The 25,559-nt window shown below is 37.5% G+C and overlaps 1 protein-coding gene across 3 annotated transcripts in view; it reads right to left on the reverse strand.

The window, feature by feature from the left end:
- Window positions 1–25,559, reverse strand: part of PPP1R21 (protein phosphatase 1 regulatory subunit 21) — a 64,447-nt gene that overhangs the window by 14,623 nt on the left and 24,265 nt on the right. For 2 of the 3 annotated variants that reach the window (XM_039245926.1, XM_039245927.1), the window contains 9 exons: window positions 24,930–24,982; window positions 24,308–24,457; window positions 20,498–20,599; window positions 20,320–20,408; window positions 18,027–18,163; window positions 14,661–14,753; window positions 10,101–10,228; window positions 7,189–7,341; window positions 2,625–2,717 (listed from right to left, as the gene is read on the reverse strand). In XM_039245926.1, coding sequence (XP_039101857.1) covers window positions 2,625–2,717; window positions 7,189–7,341; window positions 10,101–10,228; window positions 14,661–14,753; window positions 18,027–18,163; window positions 20,320–20,408; window positions 20,498–20,599; window positions 24,308–24,457; window positions 24,930–24,982 — 998 coding nt within the window. The remainder of the gene's footprint in view (window positions 1–2,624; window positions 2,718–7,188; window positions 7,342–10,100; window positions 10,229–14,660; window positions 14,754–18,026; window positions 18,164–20,319; window positions 20,409–20,497; window positions 20,600–24,307; window positions 24,458–24,929; window positions 24,983–25,559) is intronic. The other variant, XM_039245928.1, reaches the window with a different exon arrangement.

Consider the following 25,559-nt stretch of genomic DNA (forward strand, 5'->3'; position numbering starts at 1 on the left):
CAGACCTGAAAAAATATATATTATATAATCTCACTGAATGGAAAGCTCATTTACTGAACTTTTCACTAATCTGTGTGTTAGAACACAGGATGATTGATGGTTTTCTTTAGGGGCAAGGAGACTAATAACTGGAAAGCAGCTAAGGAAGGCTACTGCTGTCCTAGCATGTTTTTTTTTAAGGTATACCTCGCACAAAGAAGTGTTCTTTTGGGGCGCCTGGGTGGCTCAGTCAATTGCATGTCCGACTTGGGCTCAGGTTATGACCTCACGGTTCGTGGGTTTGAGCCCTGCGTCAGGCTCTGTGCTGACAGCTAGCTCAGAGCCTGGAGCCTGTTTCACATTCTGTATCTCCCTCTCTCTCTGCCGTCCTCTGCTCTCTCTCACTTAGAAATAAATAAAACATTTATAAAAAAAAAAAAAAAGTGTTCTTTTGAAAAACTGTTACCAAGGTGCTAGTTACATCAGTATGTTTCCTTATGAAAATTCACTGGGATATACAGTTGACCCTTGAACAGCAGTTTGAATTATGTGGATCAACTTATACATGGATTTTTTCAATAAATATGTACAATATTGTAAATGTATTTTCTCTTTCTTATGATTTTAATAACATCTTTTCTCTAGCTTAATTGTAAGAATACAGTATATAATACATATAATATGGAAAATATGTGTTAATGGGCTGTTTATGTTATCAGTAAGGCTTCCAGTCAACAGTAGGTTATTAGTAGTTAAGTTTTGGGGGAGTCAAAAGTTACAAATGGATTTTCAACAGTGTGAGGGGGTCAATGCCACTAACCCCTTTGTTGTTCAAAGGTCAACTATATGTTAATAATTTGTATAATTTTTTTAAGTATATTATACTCCATTCAATAAGAAGTTTAAATACACTAATTCTCAGGGCAAATGAAAGCTTGAGAGGTACATGAAAATAAAAGCAATCTTACAGTGAATTCCAAATGCTTTACTGGCTATCATGGTTGAGCAATTACCATGCAGCCGACACTGTTCACGGTACTTCCCTGCCAGGATCCCACTGACACCTCACAGTCCTTCGATTCTCTCTTCCCAAAGAGGAGAACTAAGGCTCCCAGCAGCTGAACCACCTGCAAAGCTAGCGAATGGCAGAGCCGAGATTTGGATCCCCTGTGTCTGGCTCACAAGTCTGATTCTTTTCACTATATCACACTGCCTCTCATTGGCTCAATTAATCCTTACAAGGCCCTGGAAGGCAGATCTTAGACTTACTTCAGAGAGGCAGGAAGGGACACCCAGAGTGCTTATCAGAATAGCCTACAGCTGATCAATGGCAGAGTGGGGGAGGGGGGTGGAAAGCAATAGCTCTGAAGCCAGTTCTCCTACTTACTAGCCACTTTGAGCAAAAGCTGTTTAATTTCTTTAAGCCTTACTTTCCTTACATAAAGTAAGAAGAAAGTTGAAAATCAATTTTTAAAAAAATTTTTTTAATGTTTTTATTTATTTCTAGGAGAGAGAGAGAGACAGAGTGAGCAGGGAAGGTCAGAGAGAGAGGGAGTCACAGACTCTGAAACAGGCTCCAGGCTCTGGGCTGGCAGTCAGCACAGAGCCCGACACAGGGCTCGAACCCATGAACCGTGAGATCATGACCTAAGCGAAAGTTGGACGCTTCACCGACTAAGCCACCCAGGCGCCCCGAAAATCAATTTTTAAAGTATTCCACATTTTATTTTTTGTCTCAAGAATTTTTTTTTTTTTTTTTTTTAGGAATTGCTCTCTGGATTAAATATTTAGTTCCAACATCCTAGCACATGTAATGTCAAAAAGATAAGTGATATGTGCCAGCAGACAAAAAGAAGTCTCAAGTGAATCTATCTGCTCTCTCTTTAAAATAAGTATTTCCAGAGGTGCCTGCGTGGCTCAGTTGGTTAAGCATCCAACTTGAGCTCAGGTCATGATCTCATGGTTCGTGAGTTTGAGCCCCTCATGAGGCTCTGAGCTGACAGTTCAGGGCCTGGCCCGCTTCAGATTCTATGTCTCCCTCTCTCTCTGCCCCTCCCCACTCATGTTCTGTCTCTCTCTCTCTCTCTCAAAAGTAAATAAACATTTAAAAAATAGTAAAACATATATAAATAAAAAAAATAAAAATTTCCAAAACTTAAAGCGAGCCTGCTGTTGAAGTTAAGTCTCCGACAAAAGCTAAGCCAGTGTCAATGTGCACCAACTTCCCTCCCACCTCCATCTAGCCCCCAAAGTCAATTGACCAACTAACTGAATATTGGACATTTTTTGTTCCTGATCGTTTATGAAATAAAAATAACTCAGTCTCTAGCTCCTCTCCCTTTTCTGCCTTTTTATTTCAGATTTTTAAATCTAGTGCCTAAAGAAAGAAAGACCCACCATGGCCAAAGTGTGTTGGTATTACCTGAGTGGCAATTGTAACACCAACTGAATCAAGATGACTTATTTAGAGTACCAACAAACGGTCTTCAATGAATTATGCTCATGGTGTGTTTTTACAAATGTTAAACAATTAATTTTAGACATTCACTTATATAGCCTTTTAAATTGTTCTGTTAAAAGCCTTCTCCAGGGGATTTAACACTTATGCTCCTTTAACAAGTAGCATGATTTACAAGGTGTCATACCTGTTGTGCAAGGCCTTCTCGACTTTCAGTAGAGCTGAGAAGGACCCGGCGGTTTGCCAGAGCTTCTTCGTAAGGCACAGACTCCAAGAGGGGCTGTGGAAAAGGCAGAAGGAGAAATAAAAGATCATATCATTCCCATATCTTACGTACACAAAAAGAATATGGGGTTCAACAAGAAATTCAGACATGTCAACATTCACTATTTCCTTTTAATAATGTGACAGAGACCATTTTTAAAGAAAAATAATGAAGAGGGACCTGTCATTCCAATTATAATCTATACTAACTAAAACCATATGGACTTGTACCAAATACCACATGATTTCACTTCTGTGTGATATCTAAAACACAAAACAAATTAAAGTAAAACAAAACAAAACAGAATCAGACTCAGATACAGAGAACAATGAGACAATCAGGAGTGGGGTGAGAGGATGGGCAAAATAGAGAAACGGGATCAAAAGATACAATCTTTTAGTTATAAAATAAATAAGACACAGGACAGGATCCACAGCATAGGAATATAAATAGTAACAACTTTGTATGGTGACAGATGGTAGCTACACTTATCTTGGTGATCACTCTGTGGAATCATTATGTTGTACACCTGCAACTAATATAATATGATATGACAATGACATTTCAATTTTTTTTTTAAAGCAGACTATTAGAGATGTGGCAGAGAGGCAGGAATAAAGATCACTAAGGGGCACTGTCTTGACTGATTTTAAGGGTGTAAACACATGTCAAAACCTATCAAGTTGTATGTTTCAAATATATGCAGTTTTTTATGTCAATTAAACCTCCAATAAAACTTTCCAAAACAAACAAAAAAAAAATAAAGGGAGAGGACAATCTAGAAAGAGACAAAAGCATACACAAAAACATATTATGTAACAAATGGTGCTTTTTTCTTTTTTTTAAGTCAGTGGAGAAAGGACAGACTGGATAAATGCCACAGGGATAACCAGGTAATAATCTAGAAAAATAACTATTTAGATCCCTTTTTCACACCTCTATCAGAATGAATGAATCCAAGATGAATTAAAGAATTCAATCTAAAATTTTAGACTATGAAAATAATGGAAGAAAACGTAGGTGAACATTTCTGTAATCCTGAAAAGTACCCCTGGCCGAGAATCACCAAAATAAAGAAAAAGATTGGTTTAATGACATAAACATTCAAACTTCTATTTTGAAAAAAATACTACAGCAAATTGGAGGAAAAATACTTCCAACACAGGCACAGGATTACAATTCTTACCGTATAGGGAACTCTTTCAGCCCTAATCAGTAACAGTTATCTAAAAATAGGTCAACGATGAACAGAGAATTGACAGAATAAATACAAACAATAACTTTATGAAAAGACATGCCACTCCAATAAGCAAATAAATGCAAATTAAAATAATAAGAAACTTCTTGTCTCTCTGATTGACAAATTATTAAATTCATGGGTTAAATTTATACTTCTACTGCAGGTAAACTATAAATAGGTAACCTTCCTAAAGTGCAGTCTGGAAAAATGTGTCAATATTTAAAAGATTCACAGACTTTGAACCAGCAATTCCATTTTGGGAAATTAAAGACATAATTAAAATAATTAGACAAACATAGAGATTGGTAGCCTTATACAATGCTAGAAACATAAAACAGTACAGCTATTCTTAAGGGTAATTTGCAATAAATATTCCACTACTCAATATTCCACACATGTGCCCAAGGAGCCATTTACAAAGCTATCAGTTGCAGTATTATCATAACAATAAAAAACTGGAATGAACCTACATGCCCACAAATAAGGAATACCTAAATGAGCAACAAAACATCCATATTATAGAATTCTGTGCTATATTTGAAAGAAACATAGTAGTCACCATATGTAATGGTACAGACAGATCTCTAAAATTTTTTTTAATTTTTTTTTTTTTTTTAATTTTTTTAAAGTATAGTTGACACGGGTGCCTGAGTGGCTCAGTCTGTTAAGTGTCCAACTTTGGCTCAGGTCATGACCTCACGGGTCTGTGAGTGAGAGCCCCACATCCAGCTCTGTGCTGACAGCTCAGAGCCTGGAGCCTGCTTCGGATTCTGTGTCTCCCTCTCTTTCCACCTCCTTCTCTCATGATCTGTCTCTCTCTCTCTCAAAAACAAATAACATTTAAAAAAATTGTTAAACAGACAGTTGAAGAACAATGTTAGTTTCAGGTGTACAACATAGTGATTCGCCAATAAAACATTTTTTAACTTTTTAAAATAATCTCTACATACAACATGGGGCTCAAACTCATGACCCTGAGACTAAGAGCCTCACTCTCTTCCAAGTGAGCCAGCCAGGCACATCTAAGACACTTTAAAAAAATCAAGGTACCTGGGTGGTTCAGTTGGTTAAGTGTCCAATTCTTGATTTTGGCTCAAGTCACGATCTCATGGTTCAGTTTGTGAGATTGAGCCCCACAATGGGCTCTGCTCTGACAGTGCAGAGCCTGATTGGGATTTTCTCTCTTTCTCTCTGTCTCTCCCTCCCTCACCCACTCATGCTCTTTCTCAAAATAAATATATAAGTCATTTAAAATAAATAAATAAACTTAAAAAGTTAAAAAAAAGAAAAATCAAGTTGCACAATGAAACATGCATTTAGGTTGAAAAAAGAATGAAAATTCTATATATTGTATAGTTTTGTAAGTTTATGTAGATGCATATCCAAGATTCTGGAAGATTATACACCAACTGATAACTATAGTGACCTCTGGAGAGAGAGTGGAATTAGGGGCTATACCTGTAATGTTCTAATGTAATATAAGAATATGTTTAGCCATTATTTGTAACTAAAAGTTAAAAAAAATAAGGAGGAGAAAGGTAAAAAATGCACACAGTTGCATGTGCAAGAATACCTACTGTATCTCTGCATGTAACAATGAAAAATAGGTAACAACCTAAATATCCACAAGCAATGGATTGGTTAATTAAATTATTACACACAGAATGAAAATACTATAGATTTAATACTATAGAAGCATTAAAATAACAATTTATATTTATAGACATGTATTATTTGATGTATTAAAATCACAATTTTTATATCCATAATTCACTAAGAGGAAAAACCATATTCTAAAACAGAGTATGTAGGGGCGCTTGGGTCACTGAGTCGGTTAAGCGTCCTACTTCAGCTCAGGTCATAATCTCATGTTTTGTGAGTTCGAGCCCCAAGTCGGGCTTTTCGCTGACAGCTCAAAGCCTAGAGCCTGCTTTGGATTCTGTGTCTCCCTCTCTCCTGCCTCTCTGCTGCTCATGCTCTCTCTCAAAAATAAACATTAAAAAATTTAAAAATTAAAAGTAAATAAAAAAATAAAACAGTGTATGTATGTCAATGGACTCAGCCAACAAAAAGAATGAAATCTTGCCATTTGCAACATTGTGGATGGAGCAAGAATATATTATGCTAAGCAAAATAAACCAGTGAAAGACAAATACCATATGATTTCACTCATATGTGAAATTTAAGAAACAAAACAGATGAACATAGGAGAAGGGGGGAAAAAGAGAGAAGGAGGGAGGCAAACTATAAGAGACTCTTTAACTACAGGGAACAAACTAAGAAGTAATGAAGGGGAGGTGGGCAGGGGATGGGCTAAATGGGTGATGGAAATTAAGGAGAGCACTTGTGATGAGCACTGGTATTAAATATAAATGAAGAATCACTACATTCTATACCTGAAACCAATTTTACCATATATATAAAATTTAGAAATACAAAATAAAATAAAAGTGTATGTATCCAGATACACTTTGCTTTTTATAGCACATACATGTGTGTGTCTTCCTGTGTGCACACATACACTAAAATTTTTTGGATATAGATATAGTCTAACAAAATTAAGGGTAGCTACATTGGGAGGGGATGGGAATTGGTGCATAATTTTCTTCTTCTTCATGCACTGTTATATCTTCTGATTTCTTTTTACACTGACCTTGTATTCTTATATTCAGGAAAAAATTTTAAGTGTATTTTAATTTTTTTCTATTTCTACAAGTTTGAGATTTCTTTTTAATTTTTTTAATGTTTTATTTATTTCTGAGAGAGAAAGAGAGAGAGACAGAGACAGCTGAGCAGGGAGGGGGTCAGAGAAAGAGGGAGATACAGAATTTGAAGCAGGCTCCAGGCACTGAGCTAGCTGTCAGCACAGAGCCCGACACAGGGCTCAAACCCACGAACTGTGAGATTGTGACCTGAGCCGAAGTCGGACGCTTAACCAACTGAGCCACCCAGGTACCCCACAAGTTTGAGATTTCTAAAGTTTGGTATTTATTGGCTTCCTGGCTGCTTCATTCTAGACACTTAGGGACATGAGTCCAACATGGCCTATGCATTGATCATATATTAACTGAGGTCTGGGTCTCTGTCACCTTCTCCTCCCCAAAGATCTCTCCCAATACTCACCAACCACCTGTACCCCCAAATTGTATAAAATCTAAATAATACGAAATGTGGAAAAACTCTTGCCATTCTCTGGAATGATTCCTGATTTTTCCTCCGATGAAAATTTAACAACAGCTCACAAACCTTTCTCAGGGCCTTCATGTAGGCAGCAGCTTTTTTCTTGTACTGCAGCATGCACTCAGCTGAAAGAGGACTAATGAAGCCACTCGCTGCCTTAGGCCCATAGCTCAGAGAAGCAATGAAGTAGTCCACGTTGTTGCTGAAGAAAGACGCAATCTAAATCAAGTGTGACAAGAAGATAGATTTTGTTTTCCAATAATGTGTCTAAAATATATATCTAATAGTTTTCGAAGCAGTTAAAGGTGCTAGATGGAAATGAAATGTCACACCTGCCCAAAAGCCCATATTTATGTATTTGAGGAGAATTCCTAGGGCAATAATTTGTAAGAGAAAGACAATACCAGTACATAAAGATTGAGACCAGATTTCTGACGTTGTCTTTACCTAGACAATTTCTATTCTTTCTGAAAACTAAGATTGATTAGGGTTTATTCTGGGGATGATGATCATGAACTATTTACCTCATTAATTTCTAACCACGAGTCTCGAAATATGTATGTTTGGATTTACATATTCTATGTGTGTTTTAACTTTGAATGTTTCACATTCCAACATGAGACATGACACAGCATCTTGAATATGATAACTCTATTTAAATTTAATTCTGTAAACCTCAATTTGTGATTTACAAATATATTAAAGACTAGAAATTTAGTAGACCCTGTCACAGATTTAACAAATGTTAAATCTGTGTTAAGTAGCCACAAAGATCCATGGATGAGCCATGACTTTGAAAATTAAAGTGCTGGATATATTAAAGAATATCCTATTTTGATAAAAAAGAAGTGACTTATGGAACAAAGTATCCTACACCTTGGCAAAAATTGCTCAAAAAGTAAGCAAGCAATCATTAACGGTCTGAAAGTTTTCATTTTTCATTTATATTTTACTATGTCAAATGAAATTCTATACTAGGTAGTATTCAAGAAAACAAAGGATTCTAAAAGTCTTGGGTTTTATATTCCTTGTAAACAACATGGATAATTATACACCCAGGGTTTGCATTTTAGGTCATGGCAGTATATGGTGAGGTTTATACTCTTTCCTCATTCTAGTACTTCTACATTTTCTAACTGTTCTTCAATATGCATATGTTACATTTTCCTACTGGGCTTTTAAAAATTATATGCCATAAAATTTAGTTTAATCAAATCACATTAGCTAAATATTAAGCTGCCACAACTAACATTAGTTCAGATACTTACTTCAGTTAAAAACCCTTTTAGGGGCACCTGGGTGGCTCAGTTGGCTAAGCATCTGACTCTTGATTTTGGCTCAGGTTATCTCCTCATGGTTTTTGAGTTCGAGCCCTGCATTGGGCTCTACACTGACAGTGCGGGACCTGCTTGGGATCCTCTCTCTCTCCCTGTGTATCTCTCTTTCCCTCTCTCTCCCAAAATAAATAAACTTTAAAAAAATTCATAAAATTTCACAATGAAGATTGGATATCTTTCCTTGAGACAACATTTTTAGGTTTCAGGTAAAGCATATCTAAAATGAGCTAAAGGTATTTAATATTTCAGAATTTTCATAAAAGTTGGAAAATGCAGAGATGCCTCTAAAGTGCTAACAATCTCTTTTCCAGAATGTTCCTTAATTAAATCAAGGTTAGAATCATCTTCAGAAAGCTTCGGCATGCCCGTAGATGCAAGCGATCGAGCGCAGGCAGTGAGGATAGTCCCTGGGTGAGGAACCCTGTAGGCACGGATCTGTGTGCTGATAGAACCTAAAGATAACAACTCCTAATTATGGCCCCAAGCACTGCAAAGTGTCACTAAGACCAGTCTGAGTCGGGAAAGAAGAGAAAGATAACACTTAATGTAATATGATCAGAGATTACTTCTGGTTAACTTAATTACCTAAAAAAAAAAAGGTATTCCTGTTATGGGCATCCTGTCAAAAAATGATATATAAGCACAGAAAGAGATGACCATTTCCTTGAGAAATTAGGTTGCATCCGCTGAAATAAATGGGCTAAGATAGTTCTGAATACAGTCCTTTTGTTACACACATATGGGTAGTTCCCAGAGAAATCTGAATCAGTAAGGTGCTGATGACCGTCACATGAACACATACTGACAATGTGACAGGTGCTGAAACCAGAATATCCAAGACAGAATTTTTAGAGAAAATGTATTTTGGCCAGTTTATCATAATAATTAAAGCTTAATGATCCAAATAATCATTATCTAAATTAATGGTTCAATGAAAAGACATATGTTGAAAGTCACCTTAAAAGTTCTATTTAAGAAACAAAACACAAAGGTGGTAGCATTATGACAAGTGGTATCAAAAAACAAAAAACCAGGAGGGAAAAAAACCAAATTATTAATGAAGATTTTATTGGTTCTTTTTTCTTTTAATGTATTTTCCTAATTTCTATAAAGCGGACATTCGGTATACACAATGATGTATACTGATCATCAAATATCTCACTAAAAAATAAACTGTGAGTGATCTACTTACTCATTACAAATGCTAAAGAGTCACTCTCCTATTGCTTTAAATATTGGGTAGGGAGAAGGAAAAGGGAGACAACTTTATTTTACGAAAAAGCCTGATATTCCAAACTCCTTTTACAGATTAATTTTCCTATATCTTTCATGGGGAAAAAAAAAGAAGCTTACTTAAGAATTAAATTTAATGGGGCGCCTGGGTGGCTTAGTCGGTTAGGCGTCCGACTTTCGCTTAGGTCATGATCTCGCGGTTCGTGGGTTAGGGCCCCGCATCGGGCTCTGTGCCGACTGCCAGCTCGGAGCCTGGAGCCTGTTTCAGTCTGTGACTCCCTCTCTCTCTGACCCTCCCCTGCTCACGCTGTCTCTCTCTCTCTCTCTCATAGAAATAAATAAAAAAATAAAAAAATATATATATATTAAGAATTAAATTTAATGTAATATAAAGCAGAGAAAACTCACCTTTCCTGCTCCATTTGTTAATGCTACTACTGATGCCAGGATACAGTCATTAGTTGTAATGAGCTTCTGTGTTGCTGTTGGAAGTTCATGCTCTATTGTAGCTTTCTGATTGTAATGTTTAGAAATATCTATAAAAGCAATGAAATGAAAACTATTACTATCCACATACAAGTTGCATACAGATAACCAGCTGTTACTCTCATATTTGCTTAGAGATTTACACAGTAAATTTGATCAGAAAATGGTCCCAAATATATCAGGATTGTCCTGAATATCAATTACGTCACAAATCCATGTGGAAAGAAGAGAGACAGGTGAGGGTCTCTCAACACCATCCTGGTGTCTCTAGTACAGCCACCAGCTTGTGGGTCTAATTCTCCCTCTTTTGAATGTTTACCCTTATTCTAGTGTTGAGTAAATGATCCTGACCAGTATTTACCAGTTAAAAACACAGTTTTAATGGTCTGGCAGGCACAAATGAAAATTTATCCTGTACTTATATAAGTGAACCATGAGGCTGGAAGAGAATGAGCAGCACAGGCACAATGTCCACAATCCTTACTGGACCTCAGTCAGTCTTCCCCTGCACACCCTCACCAACACTGACAAGGGTCTGCACAGCCAAACTGGGACTGAACCCTCCAGCATCTGGCTTCACATGCTACTGCCTCCAGTCCCAGAATATTACAACAAAGGCCTGGGGTTAGAAAACTGCGGGAGAGACTTGAATATAAAAAGCATTAAGAGAAACTGCAGTAGGTGAAACCAGTCAAACAACTTAAGGTTGGGGTTTTCTAGATCTGAGAAAGAGTGATTTTGTCTTGGAAATAAGAGATAATGGCAGAATCTTAAGACAACACTGATTTATAAGGAAAGGTAATTATATTTGTAAATAATAAAGTGTTTACAATTCATTCTCCTCTGAATTTTTCAGAATACTTCAAGTACAAGCGGGGCACCTGGGTGGCTCAGTCGGTTAAGCGTCTGACTTCGGCTCAGGTCATGATCCCACAGTTCGTGGGTTCAAGCCCCGTGTCGGGCTCTGTGCTGACAACTAGCTCAGGGCCTGGAGCCTGTTTCAGATTCTGTACCTCCCTCTCTCTCTGACCCTCCCCTGCTCACGCTGTCTCTCTCTCTCAGAAATAAATAAAACACTAAAAAATTTAAAAAAAAAAAAGAATACTTCAGGTACAAGAGCACTAATTATCCCTACCAACAAAGCTAAAAATAAATCACAAAATATGAAAATTATTTTTATAACAGGTGTGTATGCAGAGGATTGCATTTATTCAGAATCAAGAAGTCTACTTGATTCTAGACTATGGATAATTTTTAAAAAATGACTAGGTAGAAAGAAATGGTTTTTGAGACTTAACCTGGTATGTTCATGGTATTTTAACACAAAATCACTGTTTTATGAATAGAATTATTTCTACTAAAGTTTTTAAGCTGGGGAATTATTTTATATATTTAATATACATATATACACATACATGTAACCTTTAAGATAGTTTTAGATTCACAGAAAAGTTACAGAGACTTTTCCATATACCCTTTAGCCAGTTTTCCCTGTTGTTAACACCTTATGTTAGTATGGTACAGTTGTCACAGCAAAAGAACCAACTAATTAGTACACTACTATTATGTTTACATTGTCAAAAATAAATGATTGTCCTCTATATATTCATAAGACACCAAGTGGATAAAAATTCGATTGGGGGCACCTGGGTGGCTTAAGTCAATTGGGCATCCAACTTCAGTTCAGGTCATGATCTCACAGTTCATGAGTTGGGGCCACGTGTCAGGCTCTGTAATGACAGCTTGGGGCCTGAAGCCTGTTTCGGATTCTGTGTCTCCCTCTCTCTCTGCTCCTCTCCCCACTCATGCGCGCTCTCTCTCAAAAATAAATACGTAAACATTAAAAAAATTTTGGCTGGAACACTGAACACTTTTATATACTGAACTTGCTAGCCCCTAACACAGACATTTTCTTTCTATACACCACAGTAAGTTTTAGTCACAATTTTACTGGAAGCACACAAAGCTATAATACAACTTGGTTGGCAGTAATCTTGGGTGATCGGTTGGTGATTGAGATACTTATGAAAGTCATATAATACCATGAATACTTACATGGCTTCTACTGGACCTGTGTGCCACTGCAGTTCGACAACAGTAATTTTCCTAATCACGTTGTGTACTCTTTATTAAATCCAAATATTTCAATTATGTAGGGTGTTCCTTAACATTAAATTTTAAATCCAAAAAGAATGAAGAAATCATGCGACCTAGGCCCAGAGATTTCTTTTTCTCTTATGTTTCCTATGAGTCTACCTGCTTGAGACCTGAGACTAAAAATCAACACTTCTCAGGGAGTGTATGTTGCTTAGTCAGTTAAGCATCCATGTCTTGATTTCAGCTCAGGTCATGATCTCAAAGTTCATGAGTTCAAGCCCCACATCAGGCTCTGCGCTAACAGTGCAGAGCCTGCTTGAGATACTCTCTCACCCCTCTCTCTCTCTGCCCATCTTGTGCTTGCACTCTGTCTCAAAAAATAAACAAACAAGCTTTAAAAAAAATCAATGATTCTCACTTAGAATCCCCTTGTTAAAAGAATTCACTCCTATTTTAAATCCACATAGGATAGACATTTTAATAAATCTCTAGCTCTGTTTTTACAATGACACCTGCCTGTCTGCCTTCAAGCAATTATTCAAGGCAAAGCAGGAAGGGAAGAGGTTTGAAATGAGAGTTCTCTGAAACATAAAGCTTCTTCTGTTAATGCCAGCTCTGATGTTCACTCTGAATTTCCATGAGAGATACCCACCAGTCTTGCAAGCTAAGTAAAAAGACAGATTTGAACTTTAAACCTAGCAACAGGACCCCATAATCTTGCCAAACCATCCTTATGTTTCCCAATATTCTCTCTTTACATTATATTTTCAAGGACAGAAATAAGTGGAGGCACTAAGGGGGTTCAGGGCAGAGGTGGGGGAGACCTCTGATCCTCCCAAAAGTTCTATTACCTCATGTTCCAAATAACAACAGTAACATTCTTAGACCACTGGTGTCATCTTAATCTTATGTTAATGTTTGAATAAAAGCATCTGAACAGGGGTGTCTGGCTGGCTCAGTTGATGGAGCGCATGTGACTCCTGATCTTGGGGTTGTAGGTTCGAGCCCCATGTTGGGTCTAGAGATTACTTTTAAACATCCTAAAAATAAGAAAGCATCTGTAAAAAACTCTGTATACTATAGATTAATTAAAATAGAAATATAAATAAAATCAAGATTTTTTTTAATGTAAAGGAAGCTTTAAGACCCCTCTTATTGGAGGGGCGCCTGGGTGGCTTAGTCGGTTAACTGTCTGACTTTCACTTAGGTCATGATCTCACAGTTCGTGGGTTCGAGCCCCGCATCGGGCTCTGTGCTGACTGCCAGCTCAGGGCCTGGAGCCTGTTTCAGAGTCTGTGTCTCCCTCTCTCTCTGACCNGACTGCTACTGGTTGAAAAGGTTTTTTGTTTGTCTTGTCGTAATTCAGATTTCAACTGGTGGCTGTAAAAAGTTTTAATTACAAAGAAACACACAGTTTTCCTTTCTTTGTCAACAATTTCTTTTCTGTAAAACACTACCAAAAGAGGGGCGCCTGGGTGGCTTAGTCGGTTAAGCGTCCGACTTTCGCTTAGGTCATGATCTCGCGGTTCGTGGGTTCGAGCCCCGCGTCGGGCTCTGTGCTGACTGCCAGCTCAGGGCCTGGAGCCTGTTTCAGAGTCTGTGTCTCCCTCTCTCTCTGACCCTTCCCTGCTCACACTGTCTCTCTCTCTCGCCTAGAAATAAAATAAAACATTAAAAAAAAAAAAAAGACCCCCCTTATTGGATAGCTACCCTCCACTGCTCTCGCCTTCTTTATAGGAATGCTGGAGAAACCACTAGCAAGAACAGATCATAATATCAGCATCACAAAATTTAGAAACTAAAACCAAAAACTGTAGCAACAGTAACCTATGGTTTCAATGGCCTAGCTCTGGGTTAACTCAAGTCCTGGAAGAGAGGACTTCCATAACTAGGTTTGAACTCCCCAAACCAAAAGCTACACAGGAGGGGGGAGAGAGAGAGAGGAGGGAATTAAAATGGGTAATTTAAACTTAAAAACGCACAGGATGGTGGAAAGTGAATACATTCTTTCTTGGAACTTTAAACCCCGGTTTCCTCAATTCCTTCATGCCTGGGCTCTAACAAGTGCAAAGTATTTTGCTAAATGCCTCCGAATAGCATGTCTGGCTAGATAAAACTCACACACCTGCCTTAAATCAGTGCATCGTATTTTTGGCCAAAGTACTGTGCACAAGGGTTTCTCTTCAGCACTGTGTTTACCTTCCAAAAGGAAGCAGATGGAAAAAACAGAAGGCAGTGTGCTGCACACTTCAACATAAGCCAAATGCTACTAAGCCTTTTCTGGGGTCTATTAGCCATGGCAGTATTGGTTCAAATCTCATTTGGGCAGATCTGAGAAAATGAGATGAATGTTTTCAGCTTATTTATATTCTTTCCAAGCCTCACCTTTCATGACATCATGAAATCCATGCAGAGCAGCACCAACATTTGTTAAGACAGAACTGTAGTTCGTCCGAAGGAGTCCATCCGGCTCTGTACCTAGGAAGTCAAAATCACAAGCCTAAGCATTTTCCCAGAAGACTGCCTAAAAACCTGACAGCCACCCTCTTCCTCTACTCTTGGGAAGAGAGAAAATAAAGATTGCTTGTGATATGTTGAAAATAATGGCTCTTGAAGTCTTTGCAAACACATTCAGATATAAAAATGATAAATACACATCCAACTCATCTGCATTATCCACATCCACAAATATTTTTAATGGTTAACAATCAAATTACATTGTTAAGTAGGATTATATATTTTATGATTCTCCTTGAAATCAAAGTTTGTAAATTTTCACCTCGTTACTTCGAGAGACATTTCTCAATTTCTTCTTTCCCTATATATTATTATTGGTTTAACATCACTAAAAACACCACTATTCAAATATCAGAGCTCCATCTCAGGCATGACAGCATGGGTAGTTCCATAGTCCCTCCGAGCTCCCAGTGTGGAGCCTGCTTGGGGTTCTCCCTACCTCTTTCTCTGCCCCTCCCGTGTGCACAGATGCGGGTGCACACGCGCGCTCTCTCTTCTCTCATACAAAATAAACTTAAAAGGAAAAAAAAAGCCCAAATTTAACTGGATCATCTGTGGAGCAATTTATGCCCCATTGTTGAAAACAAGACAGAGCAGTCAGTCAGCAACCAGTGGAGTTGATACTCTGTGTGATTAAGAAACAAAACAAGAGGGGCTCCTGGGTGGCTCAGTGGGTTAAGCATCAGACTCTTGATTTGGGCTCAAGTCATGATATCATGGTTCCTGCGTTGGAGCCCCACTACGGGGAGGCCCGCTTAGGATTTTCTCCTCCTCTCTTGGCTCCTCCCCAACTTGTGCTCTCTCTTTCAAAATAAATTAAAAGAAAAAAAAAACTTATAAAGAAACAAAATAGGAAAAGGGCCCTGACAAAACCACTGTTACTCCCAGGTGGCTGAGTGCCCTGAGAAACAACATTAGGGTGCTTACCCTAAACACCTACTAAGTAAAATTAAAGAGGGTCTATCTAGATGCAAAAATATAGCAAGTTCATGGACCAGAAAAGTTAACATCGTTAAGATGGCAATACTCCCTGTGTTAGTTTCCTAAGCCTGCCGTAACAAAGTGCTACAAAGGGGGTGGTTTAAAACAACAGAAAACACAGCTCTCTTACAATTCTGGAAGCCAGAAGTCTGAAATCAAAGCTGAGCTAACAGGGCCACACTTCCTCCGAAGGCTCCAGTGAATACTTCTTTACCTCTCCCATCTTCTGTCAGCCACACATGTTCCTTAGCTTATGGCAGGATTAACTCCAATCCCTGTCTTGGTCTTCATATGGCCGCCCTGAGTCTCTCCTGTGTCTCTATCTGTCTCTAAATCTCTCTTATAAGGATGGCAGTCACTGGAGTGACAGGGCTCTCCCTAAACTAGTAGGAACTCATCTTATCTTGATTACATCTGTAGAGATCCTATTTCCAAATAAAGTCACATACACAGGTACCAGGGTAGAATTTCACGTATCTTTTGAGGAGACAATTCAACCCACAAAACTTCCCAAACCGATCTACAGATTCAGTGCAATCTCTATCAGAATCTCAGCTGACAGTTTTTTGTAGAAACTGACAAGCTGATTCTAAAATTCACATGGAATTGCAAGGGAACAAGAATAGTCAAACAGGGGCACCTGGGTGGCTCAGTTAAGCATCGACTTCAGCCTGGGTCATTATCTTGCAGTTTCTGAGTTTAAGCTCCATTTAGGGCTCTGTGCTGATAGTTCAGAGCCTGGAGCCTGCTTGGGATTCTGTGCCTTCCTCTCTGTCCCTCCCCAGCTCTCTCTCTCTCTCAACCTCTCTCAAAAATAAACATTTAAAAAGATTTTTTAAATTAAAAAAATAAAAATAAAATAATACTTACAACTCAATAATAAAAAGACAACCCAATTGAAAAATGGAGAAAGGGTCTGAACAAATCTATTTCCAAAGTAGATACACAAATGGCCAATAAGGACATGAAACAATGCTTGGCATCATTAGACATCAGGGAAGTACAAATCAAAAGTGCAATGAGACACCACTTCAGAAAGTCAGATAGTAACACTACGGTGGCTAAATCAAAAGCCACATAATAGCAAGTACTGATGAGGATGTGGAGAAATCAGAACCCTGCTGGTGGGAAGCCACCTTGCAAAACAGTCTGACAGCTCTTCCAGCAGTTAAACATAGTTACTATATGACCCAGCAATTACACTCCTAGGTATATACCCAACAGAAATGAAAGATATGCCCACTCAAACACTGTTCACAAATATCTACAGCATCATTATTCATAACAGCCAAAAGGAGGAAACAATACAAACTGTCCATCAACTGGTAGGTGATAAAGTGTGGTATATCTCTACAATGGGATGTTAATCTGTAATAAAAAGGAATGGATTATTGATATATGCTTCCAGTAGGGTGACTCTTGAGAACATTATGCTAAGTGGGAAAAAAAAGTCACAAAAGACCATATGTTATATATGATTCCATTATACAAAATGTTCAGAATAGGCAAGTGTATAGGCAGAAAATACATTAGTAGTTGCTTAAAAAGCTAGGGAGGGGTGGAAGCGGGGAAAAGGAAGGTGGAAGGCTAAAGTATACTGGGTTTCTTCTTGAAGTGATGAAAATATTTTAAAATTAACTTTGATATATGATGATGCATACATCTGTGAATATACTAAAAACCACTGAATGTTAAACTTTAAATGGGTAAACTGTATGGTATGTAAATTATATCATATTAAAGCTGTTACAAAAAGCAAATCACAGTACCAGAAAAATCATGGCATTCTTAAGACATCATTTAAACTGAGATCCATTCAATTATCTGAAAATACTCTCTTCAAGTTAGACAAAAGGGAAACAAATGATATTTTTACTTCTAAATCTCCCTCCCCTGTTCCACTTGTTGGAAAGTTGCTACAAATACTTATGCTTTGCCCTTCTCCATTTAAAAAAGAGGATGGTGAGAAAGGAAATAAATATTAAATGCATGTCTCCAATGTGATTCTGCACATTCATAATTTTACTTAAAAATCATTTTACCTCCATTTTATAAATGGGAAGACAGGTACAGAGAGGTAAAGTGAGTTGCCCAAGATCATAATGTATAAGGGGCTGGAAGACTTGAGTTCAAGTTTTTCTGACTCTAGATCCTACATTCTTCCTGCTCAAACAAACTAAACATCTCTTTTCCCAGCTTCTTATACACTGAGTTCTTCAGGTTGAAGCATGAGCAACAAACAAACAAACATACTTGGCAGGGCGAGAAGACTGATGTAAGTCTGCAGCTTCTCAAACACAGCTGTCAACTTTCTCATGTCCTGAGACAGCTCTAGATTCCTGGCCCTCAGCGCAGATGTGCAAAGAGAAGATTCACATTCTTCTTCTAAACTAGGAATGAACAGATTTTCAAATGTGAGCATCCTAATGATTTTCAGATAGCTAAAATAAATCCTCTGAATTCTCAAACAACCAGATCTAAAGAGAAAACTTTGCAAAAAAGAAATAAAAATTGATCTCATTTATAAGGTTCCATTTTTTAAACCATGATACACATACTTGTATCATACCTACAAATGTCAAAGGAGTAACAGAGGACTAAATGGGAAAAAAAAAAAAAAAAGAAAGGCAGGTGCCCATTGTTTTTCCACTCTGAGACCAGCACAAAATTATTTCTCTTAAAAATATTTTGAGGAAAAAAAATATTTTGAAGAGGGGGTGCCTGGCTGGCTCAGGCGGTAGAGCATGTGATTTTTTATCTTGGGGTCATGAGTTCAAGCTGCACACCAGGCACAGAGCTGAAAGGAAAAGGAAAAGGAAGGGAAAGGAAGGGAGAAGAGAAGAGTGAAAAGAAAAGAAAAGAGAAAAGAAAAGAAGAGAAAAGAAAAATACAAAAATATTTTGAAGAGAAAAATATCTCAGACTTCCTAAAGAGAAGTGAACATGAACCAGCAGACAGAATCATTAAGAAACCTTTACAGTATATGTATTTGTAAGGTTTAAAGAAAAAAAACTGGACTCTTAACAGTGTTTATTAAAAATGTCCAGGTAATCAAGCAAAATGCTTTTTATATAAAGCTAGGAAAGTTATTAACACAAGAATGATAATCATTTCCCTCTCCTCGACCTTGCCACTTCTCTTTTTCGACTTTATAGCAGACAGCCTCATTCAATACTAAGCCCATCTTGTCAATTAAAGTGGTTTTGAAACCAATGATGAGAAATTGCCTAAAAACATGAATACATGATGGGGTAGGGAACAAAACATTCCAAGAATAGGAATCTAAGATCAAGAAAGGTCTTATCCAGTGTTTCTAAAAATGTACTAATGAAAAAATAAATTACGGTAAAATAAAAATGTTTAAGTGTTTCATGTAGTAAATACCACTTTTGCAATGGTTCTCAGATTCCTCTTAAACATAAGCCAAGTCAATAAGGTATATTCAATTTAGTGTTATTTAAACTTCTAGAGTCAATTTTCAAAAAATCTTTATACTGAACCATAGATGTAAGAATCTGAACAAAACTGTAAATCATAATTATTAACGTCTTAATTCCCTGATTCCTAAAATTCTATCATACCCACAAATCATAAAATCTGGTTACAGAAATAACTTTTAATTAGTAATTAAATAACATTTAATTAGGAAATAAAATGGCTTTTAATACATATTAAATGTTTCAAATAATGAAAGTGTACGTTTTAGAAAAGGTAAAACCTACTACTTTAGTTTTATAAGGATTCATGAACCATAATTACATGTACATTTTCAATATCTCTGAGTAACTCATCTACATATTTTCTAAACCTTATTGTGCAATATGTTATAACACATCTATGTTTTTATTTCTCTTGTGTTCCAGTTGTATTATTCTTTTTTTTAAGGCTAAATCTTAGGATGGAAAGATTTAGATGCAGTAGGGAGTCTTGGAGTTTTAGACCAAAAGTATCAAAATGTACAAGCAGTATCAAATTTCCAGTTAGGAGATTATTTACACTTTCCCTCCCAGAAATACTTAACAAAGAAGAACACTTAAGGTTACAAAAGGACTTCTTCTACGAGGGATGGCTGGAGCACATAAACAAAGTTTTTAGTTTACAACTTAAATAAATCACCAATAATAAAAACAAGAAAATCCCATGTCAAAGAAATCTAATGATTACAGATCCAATCATAGAGCTAACTACTATAACCTCCATCTAAATGTTTACAGCAAAAAGATAAAACTGAAATATTTCTTTCAATGAATATGTGATTCACAATCACTGAAAACACGGATTCATAGTGTTATATGGTTATAGCAGTAACCACAGTACAGAACTACTCAAAAAACCCTAACTGATGCACTACAACTGAATTTTCTTAAATATAAGTTTATGCTGCTCAAGCCATATTTTTTTCCTTTTCCACAAAAGTCCAAATTGGTCATGGTGCAGAAAGATCAGGCAGATCACAAGAGGCATGTGTCACTATTTTATTAACTCCAGCACAGGTCAGGTGACACCCCACAATTCCCCAAGCTCCTTGGCTTCAAGGGTTAAGTACCTCTTTAACTGATAAGGAAGAATCTTCCTAAGAAAACATATGTAAGAGGTTAAGTGCTCTGAAAAAGTTTTCAATTTCACAGTAGTCTCCTGGAAAAGAAAAATAATTTCATGGTTAATAGTGTTATTTGACAAAGAGAAGCCTCCAGTTCCAGAAGTAAAACACAGAAGAAAATTACCAGGACAGTCACAGTATCCTCAGTAATACTTTCAAATAAATGAAGCATTCCTTCCTCAAGAGGGCGGACGTAGGACGCGTTTTCATGAAGGTACTGTGAGAACTAAATACAGAAGGCAAAGAATTAGGAGTTAACATCACTGGAAAATAACAAATACCAACAGACTGGTAATGGACTCAACTGAGTTACAAACCTAAACTCTTTAGGAAACTTTTTCTGGGAAATTTGGCTTTTACAAAACAGATATGCTTCCCTCTAATAGTCCCAAATACAATCCCCAAGTCCCCATCTCATTCCAAAAGGAGGAACTTGAAGGGCGAGTAGTGGGAGTGGGAACATAATTAGCAACCAGGCATGGGTGGAAATGGGGAGGGGACACTTCGCATACACCTGCCTCTCTACAGGGGTCTCTATTAAAAAAGAAAAGAAAAGAAAATCAAAACTGTATGAAAGATTTTTAGGTTATATACCTCATTTAAAAAAAGTTTTTTAATGTTTATTTATTTTTGAGAGAGAGAGAGCGAGCAGGGGAGGGGAAGAGACAGAGGGAGACACAGAATTTGAAGCAGACTCCAGGCTCTGAGCTGTCAGCACAGAGCCCAACATGGGGCTCAAACTCACAAGCAGTAAATTCATGACCTAAGCCAAAGTCAGATGTTTAACCAAGTGAGCCACTCAGGCGCCACTTGTTTTTAAAAAACAAGTCTACTGAGGACAGATTCTTATTTGTACTGTGGACAATGTTCAGGATTAACAAAGTCCAGGAATATAATTATCACCAATATGAGGGTATAAAAACTTTCACAACTGTCACTGATACTTAGTATTTATGAAGAATTAATTCAGTATGAAGAATCAATTCAGAAAAACATCCTATAGGCATTTAGACAACTTTAAAGCAAAAAGTTAATTTCACTTCCAAAATATCTCACATTAAAGTATTATATAATGTATAATTGTATAATGGCTCAAATGTTGACTTCTAAGTATAGAAATGTAAGATCTCACTATGCAGAAATGTGATTCAACAGCCATACCTCAAGCTATAGATATATGGCTCTGGGCTTCTCAATCTCTCTGGACTTCAATCTTTAGATCTGTGAAGTTGAACATTAGGCTTACACATCTAAATGTCTACTTTATGATTCTATGAACAAGTCTAAACACTCTGGTCATCTTTTAACAAGCGGTTTCTGAATTCTCTTCAATAATACAGACTTATTAGGGAAACCACATAGAAATTTTCACAGGCCAAAACACCAAAGGTAAGATATTGAGAAATACATGAATTCTTCAAAGTAATAAAGTGTTTTAGGAAGTTAAGATTAACATATGTGACTCTCCCTGTGTGGGCATAATATGACAACAATCTAAAATAAAATTCCAATAACACACAAAGAACTAGTAATAAGTAAAATACATTTTTTTGATATTATAGGTAGTGTAAAAGAAAATATAACATTAAAATGCTGTAGTACTGTTTTCCCTACCCAAGCCATCTGAAAGCTTTTTCCCACAGTGAAACTGAAGAGCATTTCAAAGGCCCAAAGTTTAATTCTTTATGAACTTCAGTAGATGTATGGGGTCAGATAAAAAATGATGAAAACCAAGCATCTCTTGAAGGCTTCCTATGTGTAAGACACGATAATAAGAACTAACCTTTATTGAGTGCATACTATGTGCCAGGCACTATTCTGTACGAGGTATGTACTCTATCCTCAACTTTAAAGATCAGGAAAATGAAGCACAGAGAGATTAAAGAAATTGCCCAAGGGGACATAGAAAGTGGCAGAACAGAGCTGAGGGACCCCAGTAGTCTGGCTCCTGAGATCAGGCTTTTGCTACACTAATAGATTATTTGTAGGATCCATGGACATAAACACTATTCAAACCCTGGAAACACTGCATTATACACAAAAACAAGCTAGGAAGAAGAATCAGCCAAACAGGAAGAGTGGCAGATTCATTTCATAATGCCACATTATGGGGCACTTAGAGCACACATCTACAGCAAAATTCCTCAATTTCCTCCCTGTGGAAGCCAGCCTTCAAGCTGGCCCCAATGATCTCGGCGTAGGCCATTCTTGACTTTGTGTCGTACCCTAGCACACTGTTTCAGGGTTGGTCTGTGTGACCACTACAATATGGTAGAAGTGATGATACTCCATACCCAGGCTAAGTCACAATAGGCATTGTGGCTTCCACTTTGCTCTCTCTTGGATCCCTCAATCTAGGAGATGTTAACTATGTCCTGAGGACACTCAAGCAGCCCTATGGAGAGGTGTTCTCACTGAGAAAACGGCTTCCAGCCAACAGCCAGCACTAACTCACCAGCCATGTGAGTGAGCCACCTGGGAAGCAAATCCCCCACCCTAGGAAGTCTCTAGATGAATACAGCCTCAGCTGACTCCTGATTGAAACCTCATGAAAGATCTTGAGTCAGAAGCCCGCCCAGCTAATTTTCTCCTGAAATCCTGACCCACAGAAAGTGTGTGAGATAATAAACATTTGTCATTTTAAACTAAATTTTGGTATAATTTATTACATAGCAATAACTAACTAATACACTTCCTATTTTTCCTTTTCAGTTAAATGTGATCCTGCAAGCTATCTTAAATCCTTTTCTTAGAACTAGCTGGGTGGGAAACCGGGGAGGGGTAGGGCGGCTTGGGTGGCTCAGTTGGTTAAGCAGTTATGTGTCCCTCTTAATTTTGGCTCAGGCCATGATCTGATGGTTTGTGGGTTTGAGCCCTGAAGCAGGCTCTGTGCTGACTGTGTGGAGACTGTTTGGGATTCTCTCTCTCTCTCTCTCTCTCCCCCCCCAAACAAACACTAAAAAAAAAAAAAAGAAAAGAAAGAAAGAAAAGAAAAAAAAGAACTAGCTGGGGAGAAAAAAGGAAAGGAAAGAACAAAATTTGCCAGGCCCGAAAAAAGCACATGGACTGAAGGGAACAACACTTAGCTCTCTTCTGATTCCTTATTTAAACTTCACACACTCTGAAAATACCCCAAAGATCAAGCAGAGACGCACTCTCACCCCAACTCCATTCCCCAGCAAGAAGGGTCAACTACACCACACATCATTTTTTGCTTTTAAATATATCCAATGATGAAAGTTACACAGTGAGTATAAACAAGAAGAGAGAAAAATGCCAGTAAATTAACTTTTCCAAGAATAAAATGCCAACAAATTCCACTTTTCCTTCTGTCACATCCTGGTCAAAAAACTATAAAAGTCCTCCATCCTACATATGAAGCGAAAAGTCTAGGCCTTGGCCTGCCCAGGGGCCTTCTAGAGTCTGGAGCCACGTTTTTTCTTTGCAACCTGGCCTCTCATTCCTCCACTTGGAAGACTTGACACTCTTGCCAAAACAGTTTGCTCACTTCTCCCTCCCCTCGCCCCCACACATTTCCTTATGCTTTCTAACTCCGTGACTTTGCTCATTCTTACCTTCTTCTAGAGCAAAAAAGACCCATCCTATTTCTCTCTTCCTGTTCAATTCTTGCTCATTTTTCAAAGCCCATTCAAATCGCCAAAGAATCTTTCCCAGACACTACCACCAACACCAATCTTCCCTCCTTGATGACCTCACTTCACTTAATGGTCTTATTGCCCACTCTTCCCCTAGTATTTAATTTCTTAAGAATCTCCATGTTTGCCATATTTTATCTTGAGGGTAAAGACTGTGACTTATATTTTTCCTCCATGTGTTCCACGGTACTTGGCTGATGCACAGTAGGGGTCTGAAAAGAAATAACACATCTTCCTACTTGTTCAGGGCAAAGAAGGGTATCCCGAGTTAACTTTACCTTCTGATTCAATGGAGATATAGTGTCAATGGCAGAATCAATAGGAAAAATCTGAATCCTCTGTTCTGTATAGGTGTGAAAGTTCAGTAGAGCCGTCACAAGATCTTGAACAAAAGCCAGGGCCTGCCCGGCAATGTCCCGCATCTTCAGCTTTTAAGTGGAAAGTATATAGAGTCAACTATCCAATTATTATTCTCAAGCAACTTTAGTAAGTCTCCTTTTACAGAAAACACTTAAATTCTAGTATAATTATTCCTTAAATTCATTTGCTCCCACTTGGATTTAATATTCCCATCTAAGTATATTAGAAAGCCACCAGTTTTGGCGGTCACTTAACCTAGACTGTATAAGCACAAGGTACACCAACCTCAAAGAAAGGTAAGACTCATAAAGTTAGTGCATCCCATAATTCAGTTCTAATGTTATCAGATGAGAGAGAGCAAAAATCTGTATTGCTTATAAATTCAATGAACAGCAGGTTATATAATTTTTTAAAAATGTATGACAAAGTGAAGCAGAAGTTAAACACAATGGTTTAGTGCACTAAACAGAGGCCTAAACCAATAAATTCTTGCTTCTGAAAAGTCTGACATCAACATCGCTAAAATAAAAACATCATTACCTGATGTCTCCTATTGTGGAGTGGAACGTTCAGAGCGTTATACTGACTATATTCTACAAAACAAAAATGGATGCATATTAATTCATTTTACATTTACAGAAAAACAGCATAACTGAAAAATAATAAACACTCTGCAGCAAAATCAGCTTTACATTAAGAATTGTAAATGATGAAAGCCACAATCATAGTATAAGAGAATAATGTAATTTATATGGAATCAGCTATTTCTCAGATAAAGTAATACTTTCACATTTTTTGAAGTAGGCTCCATGCCTAATGCGGGGTTTGAACTCACGACTCTGAGATCAAAAGACCTATGCTCTATCTAGCCAAGTGCCCCCCCTCAATTTTTTAACTTTAAGATAAACCCTGAGTTTCTGTTTCTAAGAAACCATTTCAGACAGACACTTGAGGCCTATCAAGATTACTTAGGCCCATGATGATCTTGCTATCTTCAGTCATGCTCCCTTCTAAAATAACCCTGCACACAGCTGCCACACCAATCATCCAAAAATACCACTATTTTCATGACAGTACAATATTTGACAGTCTACCACGGTCTGCTACTGCTGATCCCAACAACTCAATGCTAACTTTTCTGGGTTGGTCTCCTCACACAGTCTCACAGTC

Source organism: Hyaena hyaena, unplaced genomic scaffold (assembly GCF_003009895.1).
Source record: "Hyaena hyaena isolate Hyena2069 unplaced genomic scaffold, ASM300989v1 scaffold_274, whole genome shotgun sequence".
Lineage (NCBI taxonomy): Eukaryota > Metazoa > Chordata > Mammalia > Carnivora > Hyaenidae > Hyaena > Hyaena hyaena.